This window comes from Podarcis liolepis (genome assembly GCF_965112155.1).
Source record: "Podarcis liolepis genome assembly, chromosome: 13".
Lineage (NCBI taxonomy): Eukaryota > Metazoa > Chordata > Lepidosauria > Squamata > Lacertidae > Podarcis > Podarcis liolepis.
The window spans coordinates 38,917,393-38,945,259 of NC_139573.1; the positions used below are offsets into that span (position 1 = coordinate 38,917,393).

Genomic DNA, 27,867 nt, shown 5'->3' on the forward strand with positions numbered 1-27,867 from the left:
ATTGATCCTGGTTTAAGTGTGACTCTGCAGTATAGCCAGTGATAGGCATGGGCCATAGTCTCTGGCATGGCTGGCATATACAAGGTGTAAAGAAGAGAGTACACACTGACATGATAGCCATGTTCAAATATATAAAAGGATGTCACATAGAGGAGGGAGAAAGGTTGTTTTCTGCTGCTCCAGAGAAGCGGACACGGAGCAATGGATCCAAACTACAAGAAAGAAGATTCCACCTAAACATTAGGAAGAACTTCCTGACAGTAAGAGCTGTTCGACAGTGGAATTTGCTGCCAAGGAGTGTGGTGGAGTCTCCTACTTTGGAGGTCTTTAAGCAGAGGCTTGACAACCATATGTCAGGAGTGCTCTGATGGTGTTTCCTGCTTGGCAGGGGGTTGGACTCGATGGCCCTTGTGGTCTCTTCCAACTCTATGATTCTATGATCCTTGGGACGTAGACTATTTGGGGGGGGAAAGGGCAGAGCACAGGCACTCAGGATAGCTCAGTTGGCTGGAGTGTGCTGCTCATAATGCCAAGGTTGCAAGTCTGATCTCCATATAGCAGGGGTCAGCAACCTTTTTCAGCAGGGGGCCGGTCCACAGTCTCTCAGACCATGTGGTGGGCCAGACTATATTTTGGAAGAAGAAAAAAAGAACGAATTCCTATGCCCCACAGATAACCCAGAGATGCATTTTAAATAAAAGCACACATTCTATTCACGTAAAAACACCAGGCACGCCCCACAAATAACCCAGAGATGCATTTTAAATAAAAGGGCACATTCTACTCATGTAAAAACACGCTGATTCCCGAACCGTCCACAGGCCAGATTGAGAAGGCAATTGTGCAGCATCCGGCCCGTGGGCCTTAGGTTGCCTACCCCTGCCATTTATTTATTTATTTATTTATTTTAAGTTCTATACCGCTTTATGCCTGTTGTCTTTGTCCATGGAGTTGTTGGCAGGGATACTGGAGTGGCTTGCCGGTTCCTGCTCCAGGTGGATCACATTTGGTCAAAACTCTCCACTATGACCTGTCCATCTTGGGTGGCCCTGCATGGCATAGCTCATTGCATCTCTGAGTTATTCAAGCCCCTTCGCCACGGCAAGGCAGTGATCCATGAAGGATCATTATCAGCATCTTAAAAAGCAGAGACATCACCTTGCCAACAAAGGTCCGTATAGTTAAAGCTATGGTTTTCCCAGCAGTGATGTATGGAAATGAGAGCTGGACTATAAAGAAGGCTCATCACCGAAGAATTGATGCTTTTGAATTATGGTGCTGGAGGAGACTCTTGAGAGTCCCGTGGACTGCAAGAAGATCAAACCTCTCCATTCTTAAGGAAATCAGCCCTGAGTGCTCACTGGAAGGACAGATCCTGAAGCTGAGGCTCCAATACTTTGGCCACCTCATGAGAAGAGGTGAGCATTAAGATTCAAGCTTTAAGGTACTTTATGGTAAGATAAGGTTAAATAAATTAAGGTAATTTGAATAACAGAATATGGGGAAAGATGGAAAGGATTTGTTGAGTTAATTATTAGGTTAAATTGTTAAGATAAATTATTTAACAAAAATTGAGAAAGATGGAAAGAATTTGCTGAAATAACTAATTAAACTAGAATACAAAAAGGGAGGTGTGAGGAGGTCAATGAAACAAGCAAATGGAAGTTAAAGATATGAAATTTGAGATTTGTGTCTTTCTTTTTTCTTTTTTTCTTTTTTTGTTGTATTGCTGTATTGGTTTTTATGTTTTGCGCTTTTTCTTCTTTTTTATGTATTGTAGTGTTGTTTTTTCTTTTTTTTCTTTTTTTCTATTACTCTGAAACTATGAATAAATATTATTTTTTTAAAAAAATGAGAAGAGAAGACTCCCTGGAAAAGACCCTGATGCTGGGAAAGATGGAGGGCACAAGGAGAAGGGGACAACAGAGGATGAGATGGTTGGACAGTGTTCTCGAAGCTACCAGCATGAGTTTGACCAAGCTGCGGGAAGCAGTGGAAGACAGGAGTGCCTGGCGTTCTCTGGTCCAGGGGGTCACGAAGAGTCGGACACGACTAGACGACTAAACAACAAAATACCGCTTTATATAGGATCTTGCATTGCAGGGGGTTGGAAGAGATAATCCTCAGGGTCCTTTCCAGCTGTACAATTCTATGATTCTAAGCTTTGTATGGAAAAGGCCCTGTGTTTAATTCCCAGGATTGCCAAGAAGGGCTGGGAGAGATCCCAGCCAGATGGGCCAATATTCAGACTCTGTATATGTTCCAGTAAATGCTACTGTCATCTGTAATTCCCCCACATCGCATGTGAAACTTGCTATCTGACGTGCCTGGACCATGGAAATGCACACAAAGTTGGTGTTCAGAAAGACTGGTGAATTACATGTAAATACACTCCTATCCACTGGCAAATACTGACCTACCCCACTGGGATTGTAATTTATTTGTCATCTACTCCCCACCTCCAGCTGTTTTGGACTACAATTCCCATCAGCCCTAGCCAGCTATACTATACTATGATACTGTGGAAGGACATGTGGATCCAGAATTGGCCTCCGCAGTCACTTACGGACTCATTGTTAAAACCGTGTTTATGGGAGACAATCTTACTCGGCTATGAGTGATCGCCAAAGAAGAAGACTACGATACGTATCTTATACAGTGGTACCTTGCTTCTCAAACTTAATCCGTTCTGGAAGTCTGTTCCAAAACCAAAGCGTTCCAAAACCAAGGCACGCTTTCCCATAGAAAGTAATGCTAAATGAATTAATCCGTTCCAGACTTTTAAAAACAACCCCTAAAACAGCAATTTAACATGAATTTTACTATCTAACGAGACCATTGATCCATAAAATGAAAGCAATAAACAATGTACTGCAGTCACACAATCAATCAATCAATCAATAGCTGAACTGGGTTCCACACAGCCACAAAAACAAAAAGAGCCACAAAAATGCAAAATAAATAGCGAAAACAGACAGACAGTAATGCTCAAAACAGAAGTGTGGCACTCAAAATGAGCACGTTCAACTTCTGAAAAAAGTTCGCAAACCGGAACACTTACTTCCGGGTTTGCAGTGTTTGGATGCCAAGTTGTTTGAGAACCAAGGTGTTTGAGAACCAAGGCGTTTGAGAACCAAGGTACCACTGTATCTTCTAATAGCAGCTCATTCTTGGAGAGCAGAGCTTTATGCAGCCAAAACAACACCAGCAGCGTACAAGGAGATTAGCAGCAGGCTTGGGAGCACATCAAGATTTGCTGAAACAGAGCGCATGTTGCGGGAGGAAAACCCTCAATGGGGAGGGGACCCCAAAAGCAGGCATTAGAGGGGGACTGAGCGTGCTCATTGGGCATGGTGTGCTGACTGACTGTTGGAAACAGAAAACTGGGTGCAGTGGCAGTGATGAAGTTTGGCGTGTAAGAGGGCAGCAGCCACAACCACTCCCCCAAGGAATATCCAGAACAGGAATTTTACTACCACATCACTAGCCTTTCAAAAACAGCTTGACTTTTCTTGTAGCCCAGCCTCAGCTCCTATACAAATGGATGCTTTAGCTGAGATGCAGTGGGTTGGACTAGATGACCCTCCCAACTCCATGATTCTTTGATAATTACCTGGAAGGAAGCTCCATTGAACTCAGCGGTGCTTATTTCTGGCTGCAAAGGTTAAACGTGCCAAAGACTCCAAAGATCCTCAGCTTTGTAAATTAGAAGTACAAACATTCTTGCAAGGAAGGGTTACCATTCAAACCGCTAGTGTGGAAATAGGGGCCCACATGAAAGAAAAGGACCTGAGAGCCTCTTTTATCTCTTCATTCACCCCGCCTTCTGGCAGATTGCTGCATTGCTCTCGCTCTGTCCTACAGCTGTGCTCCCTTGCATTCTCGCTCCGCTCCACCACTGGGAAGGGAAATGGAATGGAGTATGCTGCAAAAGGGCACGGCTGCCTAGCAGGCACCCTGAACATGAGCACTCCACGCTGCAGTGTTCCATTACGCTATATCGATCAGCCTTGCCTTTTAGCCCCAAACTGGCTTCCAGCAGAGCTCCTAGCAATTAAAACACTGTACATACAAAATGCTGCTGGAGGAGCAGCAGTCCTCAGCTGGGTCTGCATCCAGGTGTGACAGAGCGATGCCTGACAGCTGATTCCTCATCCCCTGGTGGCCTCAGCGATGTGAGTTAGTAGCTAAGGGAGGTTCTAAGCTGCGACGGGGGTGGTGGTGGTTAATTGCTCACAGCCTTGCTAGACCAGACTAGTTTGGCATCCCCGTTTCCACCACCCACTAAGCGAAAGGTTATCACGCACACTGCATGCAGAAAGAGTAATGTGTTGGGAGCAACCCACAGACACAAAGCAGGGACAATCACTGCTCATTGACCAAGGGAGACGTAGACACAAACGCACAACATCTGCACTGTGAAAGGAGCTGACAAAAGTGCCCACGACAAGGTCACTTCCTGTTGAAACGTATTCTAAATGTGTGCAAATAAACACACGCTCAACTTTATTGTTTATTTGAATGGATGACTGTTTCCCCCCTCCAGTTTTCTGAATTAATTTGCTTCATTAATTTGTTTGTTTTTGTTTATAATGATAATAATAAGTGATGTTTCTGTCCTTACTGTCTTGTTAAGCTGCCCAAGGACCGTAAACTTATGGTGAAGGTGTTGGGTGGGCAGTTATTCCACTCTCCCAAAAGAGGAGTGCAGACTGACATGAAATTTGCAACTGCTAATTTATACGAATACACAGACATTGGGAAAGAGCTGCTACCATTTGAATAGAAATACAAGACACCTCACTCTAGTGGAGAAAGAAGACTGTTGCCAGGTGATCCGTGCGCGTTTTTGGTCCAGGGGCTGACTGTTGGTGGACAGTTTCAAGAACTTTATTAGGGTTCCTTTTCTTTAAACTAGGTTTGGATTGGACAGCGCTTGAAAGTGAGGATGCTTTCAAAAAGAGGGCATTTTCCAGACAGAGCTTCAAACAGAGGACCTTTCTCTGTAGCCACCCAATGTAAGTGTGTGATATAAATTATATAGGTTAAGTAAATAAGGGGTGGCGGAAAACCCCATGGATAATGAATATATTTTTAACTTTTGTACTTTTAAGAAAAAAGCTAACCAAAAAGGAATAAATTAATCCAGATTTATGCTGGCCAGGTGACAACCCCAACATAACACAGTTCTCTCTCGCAATCCAACTTGGGTGAGGCTTTGGCCTGGCCTGCTTTTCGCATCTGGATTGAATTAGACATTCCGGCTTCTGGCTGGCTGGAGTTCTGTCCCTCCCTCCCCCCATGAGTGGGCAGACATCGCGTGAAATCCAAGAAAGAGGGAAAAGAAGGAGAGAGAGGGAGACAGATCCAGTACGTTCTTGAGTTCATTGGGTGGGAGATTCGGGATAACTGACCTCTCGCCCTCCCCCAGCAAGTCCCGGTTGGAGAGAGACAGCGCCATGGAGATTTGGCCTCTGATGCAGCTGCTGCTATTGGGGTTGCTGCTGGGGGCGGCTCAGGGACAGAGGGATGAGCTGAGCTCTGAGGAGGAAAGAAGAGCCCTGATGCTGAAGGTGAGAAACTCCATTTCCCTGGCACCACCCCATCTCCTAACACAGGGACAAATACAGGGGCAGCATGGAGAGTGGTCTGGGCCAATACAATTTGCCAGGGGACTCGGGGGACGGGGGACGGGACTGCCATGCTGGAAACAGCGTGTGACTGCAAACCATACATTTAAAACACACAAGCTCCCAATGAATCCTGGAAACTGTAGTTTACAAAGCTACAGTTCCCAGCACCTTTAACAAATTACAGTCCCCAGGATTCCTAGCGGGGAAGGGATGTATGATATGTATAGGGTTGCCATATGCCTGGTTTTTCTCGGACATGCCTGGGATTCCAAGGTCGAAATTACCATCCGGGGGGGATTTTATAAAAATCGGGGAAATGTCTGGGTTTTCGCAAACAGGGGAGAAAAAGCTCAAAAACATTTTGTGTGTTTCCCCCCAAAATAGCTTAACAACCTTTGGGGCGATTACCCCCAAAAAGCTCAGCAATTGATTGTGTCCTGATTTTTTTACTTCTTGAAATATGGCAACCCTAGATACATACAGATCCTATGTTGCTTCCAGAATGACCGGCCTGCCCTTATCCAAGATGCAAACGTTTCCCAGAATCCATTAGGCAACACCAAAAGGATACTGGGGGTTCTCATGCCCTGCTCCCCACTGCAATCTGTCAAGCAATCAATTTATGGCTTTGCTTCAGGCAGCAAAATTTGTTGGACTGGGAAATGAACAAAGGAAAGCGAAGCCCTGTGTAGACATTAAGGCTTCATGCACACCAAATGTTTAACCCCCCCCCAAGAATCCTGACACCTGTAGTTTGTTAAGGGCGCTGGAAATTGTAGCTCTTTGTGTGGTGGTGGTAAAACTACAGTTCCCAGGATTCTTTGGGTGGATGAATTTGATATAATATAATAATAATAATAATAATAATAATAATAATAATAATAATAATACAGTGGTACCTCGGGTTACATACGCTTCAGGTTACATACGCTTCAGGTTACTGACTCCACTAACCCAGAAATAGTACCTTGGGTTAAGAACTTTGCTTCAGGAGGAGAACAGAAATCACGCAGCGGTGGCACGGCAGCAGCGGGAGGCCCCATTAGCTAAAGTGGTGCTTCAGGTTAAGAACAGTTTCAGGTTAAGAACGGACCTCCTGAATGAATTAAGGTCTTAACCCGAGGTACCACTGTAATTTATTATTTGTACCCTGCCCATCTGGCTGGGTTTCTCCAGCCACTCTGGGCGGCTTCCAACAAAGATGAAAAATACATATATGGTGAGTATGCAGCCTCAGTGAACACATATGGGATGGAAATGGGATGGAGTGGGACCCACCGTCAACCTCGCTCTCAGCTGCTATGTGGGAATGCCACATTCAGACTTGACGATTATTGCATTCATTTTCCTGGTTGTCTCCAAAAATCCGTTGTTACACCATTCTGGAAACCGCAGCTCTGTGAGGGGGAATAGGGGCCTCCTACTAACTCTCAGCACCCTTAACAAACTACAGCTCCCAGAATTCTTAGGGGGACCGAAGAGGACAGGCTTTCACAAAACTTGCATATGCTAATTTATATGTCTAGATGCAAATAATTACTGTAATTGAAATAAAAACACAGTCCACCTTGTCGTCGTGGGGAAAACTGTGGCCAAGTGACCACTGTGCCTGCTAGGTCTGCTGTCAATGATACAGACCCAACCAGTGTCCCTATTTTCCAGGGACAGTCCTGGACTTACAGAAGCTGCCCTGGTTTCTGATTTGATCCTGGAATGTCTCACTTTTCCTTAGGACACCCCTATTTCCCCCTATGTTGGAGGGTATGGAGTTATGCGACACCCCCCCCCCCAAGCCAATGAGATAAGTAACTGTACAACCATTAGAAGACATCTGAAGGCAGCCCTGTATAGAGAAGTTTTTTTCTAAAAAGTTTAATGTTTTATTATGTTTTTATATGTGTTGGAAGCTGCCCAGAGTGGCTGGGGCAACCCAGTCAGATGGACGGGGTATAGATAATAAAATCATCTTTACTTAGATAATAAAATTATTATTATTATGGAATAGGATGTCCCTATTTTCATCAGAGAAATGTTGGAGGGTATCTGATAACAGTTGACGGGCAAACTTCAAGGCCACTGCTGCACAGTTCTTTATCCTTATACCAGACCTGACAGTCCCTCAAACAGAGGACAGTTTTAAAAGAGACAGTCCTCTGACAGCTTTCAAATAGAGGTCTGCCCTCTGTAAAATTGGACACGTGGCCACTCCAGTTGCGTAATGTTTAGACGCCTGCTCTGTGTTTTTTTCTTAGACATACTAGGATCTGGGGCAGTTCCAGCCTCCAACCCAAACATATTACTTAAGACTCTCTCTCTCTCTCTCTCTCTCTCTCTCTCTCGCTTTCCAAGCTAGACCTACTCAGGCAGCCAGGAAAAAATCCAGTAGGTCTGACTGTACATGCATGTTCCTACTCAAGTAATTTATACAAAACTCTTCGTTTGCCCTGAACGCCTCTCTTGGGTCCCTGATCTGAATAATCTTACAGCTTGGATTCTGTCCTCTCCCATCCAGCCCTACAGCCATTGAACTCAGCCTGCTCTCACCACACGGACTCTTCTTTCCATTTTGCAGAGGAGTTGAGGCCTCTGTCTTACATGAATCTGAAATTCGTGTGCTTAACAGGCCCTGGGAAATCCAGGGCAGGATGATAGGAACAGGATGACCTCACCTGTGCTGTGATGTCAAAACAAAAAACCCCAAAACCCCACACTCGGTGTTTGCATGCTTTTTCCTTCTTAAAGGGATGTTTCGATTTGAGCAAGGCTTTGTGTTTTGCTTGACTGCCAGCTGACCAGATGCCATCAAGCTGCTGCGTTCTTGTGACTGAGGTCTGGAACAAAGCCTGGATTTCTGAATCCTCTTGGACGCTAAAACATGGAACTCTTTTAGAAGCAGTAACCAAGTTTTGGGACTTGGCTTAGCATCTTCCGTGGATGGCCAAGTCAAAGATTAGTGATTATCTAGTGTGCATTTGCGATCTCACTGTTTGCTCTGCCTATTTCCGTCTGTTTCTGTTACTTAATATCTTGACAAACATAACTGTTTAAGCATCTCTAAAGCAGGAGTTCCCAAACTTTTCCGGGCCAAGGGTCCATAAAATTATCCCAGCACCTCCTACCCTATAAAAAGCATTATTCAGAAAAGCAGTATGCATGACTCATTAAGGAAGATAATCAGAGAATCGTAGAATTGTAGAGGTGGAAGGGACCACAAGGGTCATCTAGTCCAACCTCCTACAATGCAGAAATATTTTGCCCCATGTGGGGTTCGAACCCATGACCCTGAGATTAACAGTCCCATGCTCCACTGACTGAGCTTTCTGAAACTGAAAACCGCAAGAATTAATTGCACATTTATTCAAACTCCAATCAAAACTATTTAATTTAATTAATTTAACAAAACAGATTAACTTGGTCCAGCGATACCAGCTTTTCAAGGACTGATATAGCCATTTACACCTCCAGCATTCTCCTGTCACCCCCTTGCCTCTTAGAGACCCCCTCACGGAATCCCACGACCCCCCAGGGGGGGCAGTACCACCCACTCTGAAAACCACTGATCTAAAGTTTTGCCTGGATGGTTTCTGAGGTTCCACCATATGCTCCTTCCATGCTTCTTTAGTTACACTTCCTCCTGTTTTAGGGAACATAAGAAGCTGTCATATACCTAGTCAGAACAAGGGTCTACATAGCTCAGTATTGTTGACACTAGCAGTGGCTCTTCAGGATTTCAGAAAGGGAACATTCCCAGTCACACCTGGAGTTCTTGGGGAATTGAACCAGGGACATTTCGCATGTCTTTTCTCTGAGCAGTAGCCCTTTCCTACTTGTTACCTCCCAACCTGAATGTAGCCTATCTGCCTGCAGCTTTGCTGCCAGCCTGGGGCTGCAAAAATCTGCAAGAGGTGGCCAGTGGCTTGCATTCTATGGGGTTATCATGCAGGGTTGTACTACTAGATCCATGTTTCTCAAACGTGGGGCCCCAGCAGTTGTTGGAAGTTCTGATTTGATCCCAGAATGTCCTGGTTTTCCTTAGGACGTCCATATTTTCATTGGAGAAATCATAGAATTGTAGAGTTGGAAGGGACTCCAAGGGACATCGAGTACAAACCCCTGCAATGCGGGAATAATGTTGGAGGGTAAAGGAGTTATGCAAACCCCAAGCCAAGGAGATAAGTAACTATACAGCCTTTAGAAGACACCTGAAGGCAAGACACCTGTATAGGGAAGGGTTTTTTTAAAAATGTTTTGTGTTTCATTACGTTTTTATATATGTTGGAGGCTGCCCAGAGAGGCTAGGGCAACCCAGACAGATGGGTGGAGTATTATTATTATTATTATTATTATTATTATTATTATTATTATTAAACAGCATATCCCTCTTTTCATTGGAAAAACATTTGAGGGTGTGCAAACACCCCTTTCTGTCTTCCATTCTGGTAGGCAAAGCAGAACTCAGGCAAAAACACTTGTTGTTTAGTCGTCTAGCCGTGTCCGACTCTTCGTGACCCCATGGACCAGAGCACACCAGGCACTCCTGTCTTCCACTGCCTCCCGCAGTTTGGTCAAACTCGTGCTGGTAGCTTCGAGAACACCATCCAACCATCTCGTCCTCTGTTGTCCCCTTCTCCTTCTGCCCTCACTCTTTCCCAACACCAGGGTATTTTTCAGGGAGTCTTCTCTTCTCATGAGGTGGCCAAAGTATTGGAGCCTCAGCTTCAGGATCTGTCCTTCCAGTGAGCACTCAGGGCTGATTTCCTTCAGAATGGATAGGTTTGATCTTCTTGCAGTCCATGGGACTTTCAAGAGTCTCCTCCAGCACCATAATTCAAAAGCATAAATTCTTCAGTGATCAGCCTTCTTTATGGTCCAGCTCTCACTTCCATACATCACTACTGGGAAAACCATAGCTTTAACTATATGGACCTTTGTTGGCAAGGCGATGTCTCTGCTTTTTAAGATGCTGCCTAGGTTTGTCATTGCTTTTCTCCTAAGAAGCAGGTGTCTTTTAATTTCGTGACAGCTGTCACCATCAGCGGTGATCATGGAACCCAAGAAAGTAAAATCTCTCACTGCCTCCATTCCCCCCCCCCTATTTGCTAGGAGGTGATGGGACCAGTGGCCATGATCTTCGTTTTTTTGATGTTGAACTTCAGACCATATTTTGCACACTCTTTTTTCACCCTCATAAAAAGGTTCTTTAATTCCTCCTCACTTTCGGCCATCAAGGTCGTGTCATCTGCATATCTGAGGTTGTTAATGTTTCTTCCGGCAATCTTAATTCCGGCTTGGGATTCATCCAGTCCAGCCTTTCACATGATGAATTCTGCATATAAGTTAAATAAGCGGGGAGACAATACACAGCCTTGTTGTACTCATTTTGAGTACGGACTTGACATCTTTCCGCAGGGCCTGCAAGACAGAGCTGTTCCACCAGGCCTTTGGCCAGGGCACAGCCTGACTCCCTCCTTCAGCAATTTTCGCGGAGCTCTGGCCCAATAGTTGCCATTGGTTTGATTTTACTTAATTTTATAATGAATGATTTTAGAGTGTTGTGTTGTACTGTTGTACTGTTTTATTGTTGTTAGCCGCCCTGAGCCCGGCTTTGGCTGGGGAGGGTGGGATATAAATAAATTTATTATTATTATTATTATTATTATTATTATTATTATTATTATTATTATTTCCCAATTTTGAACTAATCAGTTGTTCCAGGTGCAAATCAATCAGGACTGATGAGGGGTGTGGCTTGGGAGGGTGTATGGCTTCAGAAGCGTCCAGAGGAGCTAGGCAGAGAGACCTGGAGGGCAGCATTTATTCTCTCACGCTCTACGTGGGGCTACCTTTGAAGGTGACTCGGAAACTACAACTAATCCAGAATGCGGCAGCTAGACTGGTGACTGGGGGTGGCCGCCGAGACCACATAACACCGGTCTTGAAAGGCCTACATTGGCTCCCAGTACGTTTCCGAGCACAATTCAAAGTGCTGGTGTTGACCTTTAAAGCCCTAAACGGCCTCGGCCCAGTATACCTGAAGGAGCGTCTCCACCCCCATTGTTCTGCCCGGACGCTGAGGTCCAGCGCTGAGGGCCTTCTGGCGGTTCCCTCATTGTGAGAAGCAAAGCTACAGGGAACCAGGCAGAGGGCCTTCTCGGTAGTGGCGCCCGCCCTGTGGAACGCCCTCCCATCAGATGTCAAAGCGATAAATAACTACCTGACATTTAGAAGACATCTTAAGGCAGCCCTGTTCAGGGAAGTTTTTAATCTGTGATATACTGTATTTTTTGTCTTTGTTGGAAGCTGCCCAGAGTGGCTGGGGAAACCCAGCCAGATGGGCGGGGTACAAATTAATAATAATAATAATAATAATAATAATAATAATAATAATAATAATAATTATTATTATTATTATCTCACCCGTGAGCCTGAGGATGCCTCTTCCTATTCTAACCCTCCTCATCTGTCCTCCCTTTTTCCCAGCACCTGCAAGAGGTTCTAGAGCTCTCAGAAACAACCGGAGAGGAGGCTGCGCAGGAGGTCACCCTAACTGAGGTGGGGGACCCAGCTGGCAAGGAGATCTTAGACGAAAATGCAGAGGAGGAGGAACACGTAGAAGAGGCTCCCCGTACCACACAGCTGTCCCCAACCACAGCACCCCCGGCTCAGCAGGAGGAAGAGGATGACTTCACCTATGTGTGTGAGTAACGCAAAACACTCAGGTCCCCCTTCCTTTTAAAAAGGTGATCTTCCCCACCTCGCAGTTTCAGAACCCCAGTTAACATATTGAGAATCCTCTTCTAGCTGGCTTTGAAGGGAGATTTGTTAAAAGAATGGAAGATAGATCTATCGATTTCTGCTAGCCGTGATGGAGCCCTCCAGGCTTGGGAGCAATGTATGGTAGTTCTCATTGGGCCCCATCTGCACTACAGATTTAAAGTTTTATTATGTTTTTGGTTTTATTATGTTTGTATATATGCTGGAAGCTGCCCAGGGTGGCTGGGGAAACCCAGCCAGGTGGGTGGAGTACTGTTGTTGTTGCTGCAGTATCATGCCACTTTAAATAGCCATGGCTTCCTCCAAAGGCAGTCCCACAATTGCACCTCCCCTCGAAATTCGATGCTCTTGGTCTAGACCAGAGTTTCCCAAACTTGGGTCTACAGCTTTTTTTGGACTACAATTGCCATCATCCTTGACCGCTGGTACTGCTTAAACAGCTCAGGATCGTGATACCTCAAGGACCGCCTGTCTCCATATGAACTTAGCCAGATCCTGATATCATCCTTGAGGCCCTTCTAAGTGTGCCTCCTCCACGAGTGGTCCAGAGCGTGGCAACACGAGAACGGGGCCTTCTCAGCAGTGGCTCCTTGCTTGTGGAATGCTGTCTCCTGGGAGGTTCTCCTGGCGCCTTCATTATACATCTTTAGGAACACCAGGCGAAAACGTTCCTCTTCAACCAGGCCTTTGGCTGATTGATCTGATGTGTTGTGGAAGGGGGATTTTTGGATTGTGTTTGTTCTTCTTTTTACGATGTCTTTTGTGTTTATTATATTGCAATTTTATGTTGTGCACTGCCCTGAGATCTACGAGTAGTATACAAATTTAACAAACAAACAAACAAACAAACAAACAAACAAACAAAGGTGATGTGTGGATGTTGTTGGACTACAACTCCCATAATCTTTTACCGGTTCCATGCTGACTGGGATTGATGGGCTCCGCATTGTCTATCCTCGTAGCCTTCACCGCTCCTTTACCGCTCATAGGCTCTCTATTTTTAATAGGGTTGTTTGTTTGTTTGTTTGGAATCTCTCTGGAGTCGTTGGGCTTACTCTAGGGAGGCCCAAGTTCGAATCCCAGCTCAGCCATGAGCCGATTTGAAAACTGCTATTGTGCCCTCCCTTAGCAGTCGTTCTGAGCAAGCTCAACATACCCTGTTTCTTGAGCCTTCCCTCGCCTGTCGTCCCATGCTGCCAAATGATGTATCTTCCACTCTTTTCTGAAGCCACTGCTTTCTGCTTGTCCTCAGGCACAGAAGCCAATTACATCTAACTCCAATCAATTCCTAACATAAATCCTGATTTCTTGGGTCTTGGCTGGAAGCAACAGTAAACCCTACCCATCAACGACTTCCTTTCACTTTATAAAAACCTCCGCTTTTGGCTGGAGAAGGAGGAGGAGGGGGGGGAAATCACCCTTTACTGCACTGCCAGGAATACCCCCAACCTCTCTAGAATTCTAATATTCACAATGGCAATCAAAAGTTTAGGCACAGCAGTGAGAGCAATCTCTCCTGCCAGCAAGCATCCCACAGGGAAGTAAGTGCTAAGATTATTTATTTATTTGAAGTATTTTTATCCTGCTCTCCAAGCCAAAAAAGAGTCCCAGAGCAACTAACGTAAGATCTGTTAAGACAAGGCAGTCTTCTGCCAGCTGAGTTTACAAGAGACTTGACACAAAAGGAAAAAGGGATGGTGAGGGGAGAGGAAAACAAGCACGCTCCGTTTTTAAGGCACCCGTTGACCAGGCTGCATAGTGGTTGTCATAATGACCAGTTGCAATGGAAAGAATTCAGGGACAGGAGGAGCCAAAGGGAGCTGTCAGCTGAGACAGTGGGGTGGTCCTACTCAGTGGCGTAGCGTGGGGGGGTGCAGGGGGGCCGGCCGCAAAATCTGGGGGTTAGGGTTAGGGTGCGCAAATCCACGGGTTAGGGGGCGCAAATCCACGGGTTAGGGGGCGCAAATTACTTGCCTTGCCCCGGGTGCTGACAACCCACGCTACGCCACTGGTCCTGCTTCCTGTCTCTCCTCCTCCTCCTGCAGCCAGATGGAATGGCTGCTACGAAATGATTGAGAGGAGACCCATGGCGCTGGGATCTCAGTAGAGTTGATGGCGCGGGCCCATCGGTTTTGCATTGCTGGATTCAGGCCAGCATTTGGTGTCCTGCAAAAACCACTAGCCAGTTGCCTCTGGCAAGTTAACCAGAATAGCATAGTGTCAGATAGCATTCCTTTGGGAATTAAAGTATATGGCCTTGTCTATCTAGCCCAGTACTGTATTCATTACAGGCAGCAGCAATGCAAGGTCTAATAAAGTAAAAATAAACAAATCCTGCTCATCACCTGAGATCTTTTTAACTGGTTACGAAATGTTGTGCATATCCCTGATGTCAAGTGCAGATGGCAAGCGCCTACAATTTTGGCACTGGGCACTTCTAAAGACAGACCTACAGTTTACATATGAACAAAACTCTGAAGACGGTTTTGTACAGGGAAAAACAGCTTCACGAGGGAGGGAGGTTGGATTGGAGCAGTCCCCACCCATCACTTTTTGCTCTGCGGTGCCCTTACCCCAAACCATTCTTACACATGAGGGGCTCCCAAGCCCTTGCAAATATGTGTTGTGGTGAAAGGGTTAATCACTCTCCACTTTCCCACCCTAAATCATCTCTCTCCCCCTCCTTACTCATCTCTGAAGCTTTACCCTAGAAGAAACAAACGGCATCAAGGTTTATGTTGCACACGTAATTCAGAGCGACAGTTCTCCTTCCTTAAAATTCAGAGCGACAGCTATCCTTCACATCACAAATAATTGGCTGTTGTAACTTTCGCTTGAAGCGCAGCATCATTGGTACTCCTTTAGGGCCAAAGTACCCAGGATGGAAAGCTGAGTGTAACTTTGCCCTGGCATTTTTTAAAAGGAAAAGCACACAGGGGAAGCTGGAATCTTGAGCAAAAGACGTGTGTGTGTGTGTGTGTGTGTGTGTGTGTGTGTGTGTGTGTGGAGGGGAGCAGAGACCTCAAAAATTCCCTCCCCAGTCGCTCCTCTCCTGTCTTTGATTTTTTAAAAAGAAATGTCTGGAGGGGAAAGGGTTAAGCACTCCCCCCAATTTCCTGCTGAAGAGTCCAATCTTCCTGCCAGCTCTTTTCATTTATAACACTTACACACACACACACCACCACCACCACCACCACCACCAGCAGCAGCAGCAGCAGGAGGATAAAATTGCACACCTTGGTTGGTGTGCCATGTTGCGTTTGGCCTTTGTTCTGGAAAAGGATTCTGGGAAAGTACAATAAGGATTCTGGGAAAGTACAATACTTGGGCTGAGTGGGGGAGCACCCAACTACCTAGCACTGAGGTTCACAGAAATCTGATGTGGATTTTTCCATCCTTGGAAACACAACATTTCCCCCCCTCTGCATTAGGGGAGAAACCAGGGCGGGGTGGGGAACCCTGCCACAGTCGGTTCCATTGCTGGCGAGCTGTAGCTGTGAAAGCCATCGAGGCTTAGTGGCTGAAATGAAAGTTACCATAGAAGTAAGACGTTCAAAGAAAGGAGACTGCGAATGATCACAGACGGTTTAAAAATAAAAATACAGAAGGCGCATCTTGGCTCTTTGTTCCCACTTCAATCGCACTTGGCTCAAGTCGAGCTAACTTGAGTTAAGCAGTTTCCTTCAACCATCAAGTAATCCAGGAATGCTTTTAACAAATAAATAAAAGCGACAGCTGAAGATGAATAAGGACTATATTTAGCACACTGGAGCACTCCCCAGATATTATCTTAACAACCCTTCAAGGTAGGCTAGCATGATTATCCCCTATATTAAAAATGGGAGACAAAAAAACTGGGTAGCAGGGAAGGAATCCTTTATATATTTAGGGGGTTTTTTGTACACATTTTGATTCTTCAGTTCAAGCTGTGATGGGGTGGGGGGACATAGTCTGTAGGGCAAATGGGGCACTGTTCCACCAACCTCAGCCACCCACCACCTGGCTGCCTTCTTGCATAGAACCATTCCAGGGAGGGGCACTGCTTGTCAACCTACTTCTCCATCAGCCCTGAGTGCTCACCGGAAGGACAGATCCTGAAGCTGAGGCTCCAATACTTTGGCCACCTCATGAGAAGAGAAGACTCCCTGGAAAAGACCCTGATGTTGGGAAAGATGGAGGGCACAAGGAGAAGGGACGACAGAGGACGAGATGGTTGGACAGTGTTCTCGAAGCTACAAACATGAGTCTGACCAAACTGCGGGAGACAGTGGAAGACAGAAGTGCCTGGCGTGCTCTGGTCCACGGGGTCGCGAAGAGTTGGACACGACTAAACAACTAAACAACAACAACAACAAGAAGAAGTCATTACAACTTCTGAGACTGAATTCCATAGTTTAACTGTGTATCGTGTAAAGAAGTTCCTCCTTGTTTTGTCCTGAATCTCCTCAACTTCATTAGATGTCATTGGGATCTAATATTATGAAATGAAAACTATTCCCTGTCCACTTTCTCCACACAGAATTATAGAATTGCAAGTTCAAAGGGCCCCAAAGTGTCACCTAGTCCAACGCCCTGCAATTCAAGAATCTAAACCTTGCATAATGATATACACCTGGGGTGTGTCATTTTAGGGGGCGAAGCTTAACTTTTGCAAATTTCTTCATTGAGGGGTGTTAAAAATATGTTTTGGGGTCTGAGGTATTCAAATCTATTATTTTTTGCGACTGCACAACATTTAGCTTTGTAAGTCTACGTTTGATGAAGAAGCACATAAACTCTTCTGGAAAATTTTAATGTTACCTCCTGTAAATGTCAGGCAATGCTAAATAATGATTCTATAATAATATTCATATACCATATGACTACAAATACTTAGCAATTATTTCTAATTATTTCTATGCAGTTTTACACACATTTTACGTACTAAGCAAAATGCAATTATATTAATTTAAGCAAGATAACTTGTGGATTCCCAAGTCATGTTATAATTTTTTAGCACCCCTCATTGTTGAAATCTGAAAGGTGAAAAATTCAGCACGCCTTCCACAGTTCTGCTCACCTCTACACAACCGCAAAAATGCTCAAAATGCTGTCGCCCTTCCTCATATAGGCAAGATGCTCCAGCCTCCAGGTCATCTCGATCGCAGAGGCGTCGCAACGGGGGGCGATGTGCCCCGGGTTCCACATCTGGGAGGGTGACAAGGCAGCACGCCGCGGGGTGCTTGCCCTGCCGCCCCAGCCTGGGCACGGCGGCCCGAGCAGAGTTGAATGCATGCACTGTATGTAGCAACGCCACACATGCGCTGAACATAGCGGTTTGCTGCTGGTGCCACTCGAGCGCCATACGGACGGGGGTGGGATCCCTCTGTCGTCACTACAGCCGCAAGCAGAGGATCCCGGCATCGTCCATACGGCGCTGAAGTGGCGGCGGCAAGTGCAGCGTTGCTACGTACAGCGCATGCGTTGTATGTAGCGACGCCACACATGCGCCCTACATAGCGATGCCCCACCCCAGGTGTCACGGCACCTTCGTTCGCCCCTGCTCGATTGTCCTCTTCTGCACCTTCTATAACTCTACAATATCCTTTTTGAGGTGCAGCAACCAAGACTAGACACATTATTCCAAGCGTGGTTGCATGATCAATTTGTCTAAAGGCAATATGATACTGGCAGCTTTATTTTTTAATCTTTCCCTAATGATCTCCAGCACTGAGTTTGCTCCTTCCTTCCTTCCTTCCTTCCTTCCTTCCTTCCTTCCTTCCTTTTTCATGGCAGCTACACGCATGGGTTTCCCAGCAGCTAGAGAAGAGACTAACCAGAGAATGGGTCTGTCGATAGGCAGCGCAAACTGCCTGGCAATTGCGAGGCTGTTCACACTGCACTTCTAAGGAAAGACACTTTCACTGCAACCCAGCAACCAGTTCCCTGAAATCCAAATTGACTCTTAGCAAAGTGAAAATCCAATGCAATCTCTCTGCTATTCTCCTTGCGCACACTCTTAAGGAGGTGGTAATGCAGTTTGAGGCTCTTTATCACTTGGAGGTACTGTATGTTCAAGCCAAGGTGCTTTCCAATGACAATGAGCAGCCAAATTTCCCATTAGTGTCCTTTGTCTGGCTGACCCACAGCAATGACCAAACCTTACCATGATGCCCCTGTAGCAGCAAAAACAGATGCCTTTGTCTGCCCCACCTGCAATAAAACATGTCTCTCCAATATCTGTCTCCACAGCCACAGCAGGCGCTGTAACTCTCCAACAGTTTGACTTTGCCCCTTTCACCCCACACAAGGCCCACTCGTCTATTGTCTCCCCAGAAAGAGGGATGTCAATAACCATTCTCTTAAGTAAGACCCTCTCTATAGAGGCCAAATCCTCCTAATGTCCCTATTCTCCAGGACAGTGCCGGATTTACAGAAGCCATCCCAGTTTCTGATTTGATCCCGGAATGTCCCACTTTTCCTTAGGACATCCCACTTTTCATCAGGGAAATGTATGGAGTTATACGACCCCTGAAAAGGGACGCGGGTGGCGCTGTGGGTTAAACCACTGAGCCTAGGTTTGCTGATCAGAAGGTCGGCTGTTCAAATCCCCGCAACGGGGTGAGCTCCCGTTGCTCGGTCCCTGCTCCTGCCAACCTAGCAGTTCGAAAGCACGTCAAAGTGCAAGTAGATAAATAGGTACCACTCCGGTGGGAAGGTAAACGGCGTTTCCGTGCACTGCTCTGGTTTGCCAGAAGCGGCTTAGTCATGCTGGCCACATGACCCAGAAACTGTATGCTGGCTCCCATGGCCAATAAAGCGAGGTGAGCGCCGCAACCCCAGAGTCGGTCAAGACTGAACCTAATGTTCAGGGGTCCCTTTACCTTTACCTTTATACAACTCCTGAGCCAAGGAGATAAGTAACTAGACAACCTTTAGGAGACATCAGAAGGCAGCCCTACAGCTTCCATCTTCCCTGATTGTTGGCCACAGAGTCTAGGGCTGATGGGGGTTAGTCCAATGACATCTTCAGGGCCAGAGTTTCCCCACCCTTGAAGCAGAGCAAATTATCTGACAGCAGCTTCCCGCTGAGTCCACGGAGATAGTTGGTACAGCATGACTCTCGTACTCTCAGGGTTGTGGGTTCGATCCCACATTGGGCGAAAGATTCCTGCATTGCATGGGGTTGGAATAGATGACCCTCGTGGTCCCTTCCACCTCCATGGTTAGAAACTGTTCTGAGTTGGAGACTGCCTTTACTGCCTATGTTGAGTTTCTTTAAAAGAAAATTACCTACTGCTAAGAACACAGCTCTGCTCCCTACACAAACAGTAAATTATCACATCATGGGGCCATGTTTCTTGCTGTGGTCAAATTATAAATGCAGGCAGTTCAGCTCAGCTAATGAATGGAATGAGCAGACAGGATAGCTTCTAAGGATTAGGTTATGGGTGTGTGTGCGCAAGCACATCTGTATAAGCCTCTCTGTGCAAGAGACAGATAAGAGAGGGTGGTCTGTGGGTGATGCAGGAGAGATCTAGGTGGTTGTGGTCAACTGGAGGGGGGGTGTCTGGCCTTGAATAGGCTCTGTGTGCATGTGGGGCAATTGGAAGGAAGAACTCATCAGGGCAGCCAACCCTACAGGCAAGATGTGTGTGAGGCAGCACACTAGACACAGCCATTAAAAGATGCCTTTGCATTTCATGTGCAAATTTTCAGAAAATGCAAATTGCATCAAGGGGAAAGGTCAGTCAGGGCAGGCAGGCAGAGAGGGGTTTAACCCTTTCCTCCTCTGGCAGAAAATCCTTCCTGTGAAAAGGGGTGCTTGCAATGGAAAGACCAGGGGTCAGCAAACTTTTTCAGCAGGGGGCCAGTCCACTGTCCCTCAGACCTTGTGGGGGGCTGGACTATATTTTGAAAAAAAATTATAATGAACAAATTTCTATGCCCCACAAATAACTCAGAGATGCATTTTAAATAAGAGGACACATTCTACTCATTTAAAAGCACGCTGATTCCTGGACTGTCTGTAGGCCAGATTTAGAAGGCAATTGGGCTGGATCCAGCCCCCGGGCCGTAGTTTGCCTACCCATGGGAATGACATTTCCCCATTGGTGTCAACAAGGGATTCCCCCCACCCACCCACCTCTGCCAAAACACACACACACAGAGAGAGAGAGCAAATCCCAGCTACAGAAGATGGATTTTCATTAGGACCACAGCAGGGGAGGAAAGTGTTAAATCCCCTCTCCAAGCAGTTCTGATTCTGTTAATTATCAGGGCACCCCAACCCAAACTGTTGCAATTTGCATTTTTAAAATCCTGTCCATTCCATGCAAAACTATTAAGGGTAGTTTGGCCATAATGTGGGTGAGGAGGTTGGGGAAAGCTACAGCAGAAGTTCCAAACAGAAAGCTACTATTTTAATAGGCTAACATGGCTTTGGGTTCAAACTGTTGGGGGGGGGGTCAGGGTAGCCAAAAGAGAGAAGGGGGAGGGAGGCAGAGAACTCCCATCAATAAAAAAGAGACAAAAGGGGAGTACAGTTTTGCAGTACATTTCCACACGCTACACCATATGCTGGCACCTGTCTGTCTTGAGAGACAATGGAGTGCACAGGGTGGGGGAATCAAATGCATTAGCAGCATCAAAGTGGGGTGCATGCATGGGCCGTGTGTATGGAGGTCACTGGCCCAAAGGAAAGCAGAGGAATTGTTTGGTTTTATTCACCAGTTTGGCTACAGGAGTTGCTGGAAGGAGGCAGGTGTCTTTTAATTTCGTGACTGCTGTCACCATCTGCAGTGATCATGGAGCCCAAGAAAGTAAAATCTCTCACTGCTTCCATTTCTTCCCCTTCTATTTGCCAGGAGGTGAAGGGCCCAGTGGCCATGATCTTCGTTTTTTTGATGTTGAGCTTCAGACCATATTTTACGCTCTCCTCTTTCACCCTCATTAAAAGGTTCTTTAATTCCTCCTCACTTTCTGCCATCAAGGTTGTGTCATCTGCATATCTGAGGTTGTTGATATTTCTTCCGGCAATCTTAATTCCGGCTTGGGATTCATCCAGCCCAGCCTTTCACGTGATGAATTGTGCATATAAGTTAAATAAGCCGGGAGACAATATACAGCCTTGCCTTACTCCTTTCCCAATTTTGAACCAATCAGTTCTTCCATATCCAGTTCTAACTGTAGCTTCTTGTCCCACATAGAGATTTCTCAGGAGACAGATGAGGTGATCAGGCACTCCCATTTCTTTAAGAACTTGCCATAGTTTGCTGTGGTCGACACAGTCAAAGGCTTTTGCATAGTCAATGAAGCAAAAGTAGATGTCTTTCTGGAACTCTCTAGCTTTCTCCATAATCCAGCGCATGTTTGCAATTTGGTCTCTGGTTCCTCTGCCTCTTCTAAATCCAACTTGCACTTCTGGGAGTTCTCGGTCCATATACTGCTTGAGCCTTCCTTGTAGAATTTTAAGCATAACCTTGCTAGCGTGTGAAATGAGTGCAATTGTGTGGTAGTTGGAGCATTCTTTGGCACTGCCCTTCTTTGGGATTGGGATGTAGACTGATCTTCTCCAATCCTCTGGCCACTGCTGAGTTTTCCAAACTTGTTGGCATATTGAGTGTAGCACCTTAACAGCATCATCTTTTAAAATTTTAAGTAGTTCAGCTGGAATACCATCACTTCCACTGGCCTTGTTATTTGCAGTGCTTTCTAAGGCCCATTTGACTTCACTCTCCAGGATGTCTGGCTGAAGGTCAGCAACCACACTACCTGGGGTGTACGAGCCATCCATATCTTTCTGGTATAATTCCTCTGTGTATTCTTGCCACCTCTTCTTGATGTCTTCTGCTTCTGTTAGGTCCTTACCACTTTTGTCCTTTATTATGGTAATCTTTGTATGAAATGTCCCTTTCATATCTCCAATTTTCTTGAACAGATCTCTGGTTCTTCCCATTCTGTTGTTTTCCTCTATTTCTTTGCATTGCTTGTTTAAGAAGGCCTTCTTGTCTCTCCTTGCTATTTTTTGGAAATCTGCATTCAATTTCCTGTATCTTTCACTATCTCCCTCGCATTTTGCTTGCCTTCTCTCCTCCGCTATTTGTAAGGCCTCGTTGGACAGCCACTTTGCTTTCTTGCATTTCCTTTTCATTGGGATAGTTTTCGTTGCTGCCTCCTGTATAATGTTGCGAGCCTCCATCCATAGTTCTTCAGGCACTCTGTCCACCAAATCTAAATCCTTAAACCTGTTCCTCACTTCCACTGTGTATTCATAAGGGATTTGACTTAGATTGTATCTTACTGGCCCTACTTTCTTCAGTTTAAGCTTGAATTTTGCTCTAAGAAGATGATGATCTGAGCCACAGTCCGCTCCAGGTCTTGTTTTTGCTGACTGTATAGAGCTTCTCCATCTTTGGCTGCAGAGAATATAATCAATCTGATTTCGATGCTGCCCATCTGGTGATGTCCACGTGTAGAGTCGTCTCTTGTGTTGTTGGAAAAGAGTGTTTGTGATGACCAACTTGTCTCTTGGCAGAACTCTATTAGCCTTTGCCCTGCTTCGTTTTGAACTCCAAGGCCAAACTTGCCAGTTGTTCCTTTTATCTCTTGACTCCCTACTTTAGCATTCCAATCCCCTATAATGAGAAGAACATCCTTCTTTGGTGTCACTTCTATAAGGTGTTGTAAGTCTTCATAGAATTGGTCAATTTCAGTTTCTTCAGCACCAGTGGTTGGTGCATAAACTTAGATTACTGTGATGTTAAAAGGTCTGCCTTGGATTCGTATCGAGATCATTCTATCATTTTTTGAGATTGCATCCCAGTACAGCTTTTGTCACTCTTTTGTTGACTATGAGGGCCACTCCATTTCTTTTACGGGATTCTTGCCCACAGTAGTAGATATGATGGTCATCCGAACTGAATTTGCCCATTCCCGTCCATTTTAGTTCACTGATGCCCAGGATGTCAATATTTATTCTTGCCATCTCATTTTTGACCACATCCAACTTACCAAGGTTCATGGTTCTTACATTCCAGGTTCCTATGCAATATTTTTCTTTACAGCATTGGACTTTCCTTTCGCTTCCAGGCATATCCGCAACTGAGCGTCCTTTCGGCTTTGGCCCAGCCGCTTCATCAGCTCTGAATCTACTTGTACTTGTTCTCCGCTCTTCCTCAGTAGCATGTTGGACGCCTTCCGACCTGAGGGGCTCATCTTCCAGCGTCATAACTTTTATATGCCTTTTGTCTTTGTCCATGGAGTTTTCTTGGCAGGGATACAGGAGTGGCTTGCCGGTTCCTCCTCCAGGTGGATCATGTTTGGTCAAAACTCTCCACTATGACCTGTCCATCTTGGGTGGCCCTGCACGGCATAGCTCATAGCTTCTCCGAGTTATTCAGGCAGTGATCCATGAAGGGGAATGACTTCTTAGATTACATTAAAAGGGGATAAAACAAATTTGTGGAGAATCAATGGCCTTTAGTCATGACAGCATCATATGCTACTTCCAGAAGCAGAGGTCATGCTCCTCTAAATGCTGTCTGCTGGGGATTTACCATGGAAGAGAGGCCTGTTGCTCGTGTGCTGTTTATGGGCTTCCTATGGGCATCTGACTGGCAACTGTGAGAGCAGGTGCCCAGTGTGAAACATGGACAACTTATAAATGTCATCTCCAACTCCTCAAAAGATTCCGTCAACGGCGTCTCCAAAAAAATTTACGCATCACTTCGGAAGGCAGGCGAACTAATGCCAGTGTACTGGAAGAAGCAAAGATCACCAGTGTCGAAGCTATGATTCTTCAACATCTGATTCGTTGTACTGGTCACGTTGTTCAGATGCCTGATTATCATCTTCCAAAACAACTACTCAATTCAGAACTTTAAAATGGCAAGTGTAATGCTGGTGGTCAACAAAAGAGGTTTAAAGACTCTCTCAAGGCAAATCTAAAAAAATGTAGTATAAACACTGACAACTGGGAAACACTGGCCTGCGAGTGCCCCAACTGGAGAACAGCCTTTACTAAAGGTGTCATGGGCTTTGAAGATGCTCGAACTCAGGAAGAAAGGAAGAAACTTGCTAAGAGAAAGGCACACTTGGCAAACCCTCACCATGATCAAATCCCGCCCAGGAACCTATATCTCCACTGTGGAAGGATGTGTGGATCCAGAATTGGCCTCCACAGTTACTTGCGGACTCCCTGTTAAGATCATGTTCATGGATGACAATCTTACTCGGCTACGAGTGATTGCCAAAGAAGAAGAGTGGTTAGAGTGTTGGACTAGACCCCAGAAGACTAGGGTTCAAATCTCCACATGGCCTTGAAGCTCATTGGGTGATGTGTTGTTGTTTTTAATTATTTATCATTTTCATTTTACAATAAGAACAACAAATAGTAATCCAAATACCAAATACACATTTAATTTCGAATTCCCCCACCCTTTCCATGGTTCACTTCATTAATTTCTTTTCCACTACATATTCTAATTGATCTCTATCGTTTCATTTTCTATATCTGCAGAGTTATTACTGCTGAATTTACTCCGTTTACCAGTACTCCGTTACTGTTAACCTTTTAATATGCTTATAATTTTGCAAATAATCTACAAAACATTCCTAATCTTCTTTAAATATCTCATTTGGGTGGTGTTGGGCCAGCCACTGTCTAATTTACGTCATAGGGTTATTCCGAGGTTAAATTGTGGTGACCAGAATCACATATACCACTTGAGCTTCTTGGGAGGAAAGGTGGGGTATAAATAAAATAAAATAAGCAGAACATTGGAACTTATCGGCTGGGGTGGGGAACCTGTGGCCTTCCAGAGGTCACTAGGCTACAGCTCCCATCATCTGAGGCCACTGGCCATTCTGCCCAGGGCTGATGTGAGTTGGAGTGCAACAGCATCTAGAGAGACAGTTTCCCCACCTGTGAGATTATATCCTTACAAGAGTATTCCTCCTTTTCAGGGCTTTTTTTTCAGTTGAAACTTGCCGGAACAGTCAGGTGGGCACCATTGCCATTACAAGAGAACAACGGAGGCGTTCATGATGGTTTCCGCCACCTCTTTTTCTAGAAATATTACACTGTACCTGTTCCACTGCTTCCAGACCCTTAAAATTTGCCTTTGTTTCTCCTCTTCTTCCTCCCTCCTTGTTGTCCAAGCAGTCTCCCGCCTGAACAGCCTGGATGCAGCCGTCCACCGCCTCAATGTGCAGTTCCACCTCATGGATGTGAAGGTCTCCCAGTTCTCTCAAGGCCTGGCTGAACTGAAGGGGAGCGTGACGGAGGCTCACGAGTCGCTCGACTCCTTGAAAGAAGTTGCCACCCGCAACCAGAAAGAGCTCGGAAAAATCGATGGTGAGGACAGGGGCAGGGAGGCAGTGCACATTGGGAGTGGTTAGGAAAACAGGGAGCAGCCCTATACTGTCATTGATTCCATTCCCTTTAATGCAGGAATCTTTCGCCTAACCTGGTCCTCAAACCCACGACCCTGAAATTAAGAGTCTCATGTTCTACAGACTAAGCTATCCCTCCAGTAAAGTGTTTTTTGCTTTTGTTTTAAAGACAAAAGGGATCAGGTAGGCCAGCCACAGATCTCCAGCATCATGTCTGCTTCTGGCCCTCAGCTTGCAAGGGCAGGAAGTGGCTAAAGGGCAATAACAGGCAGAGCCCTTGGAAATGCAAAGCCATGTTGAGAGCTCGACCGAGCGCCTGAGGCCACCAGTTGCCAAATCCCCCCTTTAGCTCAAAAAGCTGTCGTTCTTTGGGTGTCAAGATTGTGTGGGGTGTGTGTGTATGTGTGTGTCAGAGAGCCAGCTCAGAGCTGATGGAGCATAAGGATCAAAGCAAAGGTTATTCAGGGACAGAGGGGGATTGTTTGAATCCAGCACACTATACTTGGGTTGAGATGTGAGGGTGGAGGGGTTTCTCTCTATCTCTATATAATTTATTATTCTTATTTTTCAAACGTTTTCACATTGACCTTCAAATCAAACGCACTATTTCCCACCCTCATCTCTGCAGCGTTTTTACTCAAACCTTTTCTACTGCATTAGATCTTTATCTATCACAAAATTCCTCTGTTCTAATTATTTTGTCCTTTCCCCTCCTGCCCGTGATTTCATTTGACTGTAATATTTTTTTTTAAAAAAATAGGCCACGAAAGGCCTTCATTCTTCAGTATGGAGGCGTTTCTCAAGGCCATTCATCCTCTGTTGCCCCCATGTGTCAAAGTTCAGACTGCAGGCTCCTTGGGGCAGAGACCCATCTCCTTGCATTCCACTTGATGGAATCACAAGCCGTAGGTAGCAGCAGCAGCAGCAGTTGCCATTGTAACCATGACACTCTCTGCCCTATCCCAAGGTTGCTTGCGCGGCCGCCGGACCCACGGCAAATGCTTCCTGATCTTCAAGAACTTCGAGGTCTACGACGCGGCGCAAAAACTGTGCGAGCTTAGGGGAGGGAACCTGGCCATGCCAGCAGACGCCACTGAGCTGGCCATCCTGCGCCGCTACCTCTACGACGCCTTCCAGCCTAACAACTGGCCTGTCTGGGTGGGCATCAACGACAGGCGCTCAGAAGGGCTGTGGCTCTTCGAGAACGGGCAGCGTGTGTCCATCTTCGACTGGTACCGCGACTTCCTGGTGACTCAACCGAATGGTGGCGCCCGGGAGAACTGCGTGTCCCTTAGCTCAGACGATGGGAAATGGTGGGACAATGACTGTGAGCGGCGGATGTATTACGTCTGCGAGTACCGCCTCTAGGGGGGGCAGCTGTCTCAGGTCCAGTCCCAGGTGTGCATGGTCGCCATAGGTATCCTTCCGCTTACAGTGCAATGGTTAGCAGGTCTGGGCTATGTGGAGCTACAGCCTCTGGAAGGCAGTGCGCTCTGTCCCATTTTTCGCACCCCCAACCTTACCCCAAGGCACGCACTACACACTCTTACTGGTGGTCAAAACATCCCACTTATTTTGTAGCCCCCACACCATAATAAAAAGCACCTTGCCACCTCAGAGGAGGAAATGCTGTGTCTTGCAAACAGGAATTTCCATGTCCCTAGTGTCCCACCCCCCCAGAAAAAGAGGTGCCAGAACTCACCACAAACACTTCCCTCGTTCTTTAAGAATGGCAATGGAGAGGTGCAGATTCCAGCTGCCAAAAAAGCCCTGCATGTCCCAGAGTTTTGCTTTTTCTACTGCATGGTGATTCGGCAATTGTAATTCTAACAGGATCTCTTGGGTACTGAAATGTTTTTAAGGGGCCTGGCGTGCAGTACACCTCAAAGTGTGGGTGGGGATTGTTTTATTGCTGAAATTGTGGCGCTGTCCCTGAAACCTGTTCATGGGCCTAGTCGGGATTTATGTTACGAGGGGCAGGGCACCCACCCGTCATCATCCTCTGTCTGGTTTTGTCTAGCAGATTCAGAATGAAATGTCTCAACAACAGTTGTTTTTCGTGACTTTCTTTTGACCCCAAGTGCTC

General features: G+C 46.0%; 1 protein-coding gene and 1 long non-coding RNA gene across 2 annotated transcripts; one reads left to right on the forward strand and one right to left on the reverse strand.

Moving 5' to 3' along the window:
* Positions 1–884: 884 nt before the first annotated feature.
* LOC310690918 lies at positions 885–23,783 on the reverse strand. The gene is made up of 2 exons (XR_014518284.1): positions 23,719–23,783; positions 885–1,016 (listed from the first exon to the last, which is right to left on the reverse strand). It is a non-coding gene; the product is annotated as an uncharacterized lncRNA (long non-coding RNA).
* On the forward strand, positions 5,309–27,830 carry CLEC11A (C-type lectin domain containing 11A). Its single transcript, XM_083470203.1, has 4 exons — positions 5,309–5,573; positions 12,114–12,330; positions 25,552–25,743; positions 26,749–27,830. Exons 1-4 carry the CDS (start codon positions 5,460–5,462, stop codon positions 27,147–27,149), a joined length of 924 nt encoding a protein of 307 aa, XP_083326329.1. The 5' UTR covers positions 5,309–5,459; the 3' UTR covers positions 27,150–27,830.
* Positions 27,831–27,867: the final 37 nt, after the last annotated feature.

Bases quoted from the DNA above. Each gene is read 5' to 3' on its own strand.
- CLEC11A (XM_083470203.1), top strand. From the start codon at position 5,460: ATGGAGATTTGGCCTCTGATGCAGCTGCTGCTATTGGGGTTGCTGCTG. The intron at 5,574-12,113 runs GTGAGAAACTCC...CCTTTTTCCCAG, and splicing joins GAAGAGCCCTGATGCTGAAG to CACCTGCAAGAGGTTCTAGA. The intron at 12,331-25,551 runs GTGAGTAACGCA...TTGTCCAAGCAG, and splicing joins GGATGACTTCACCTATGTGT to TCTCCCGCCTGAACAGCCTG.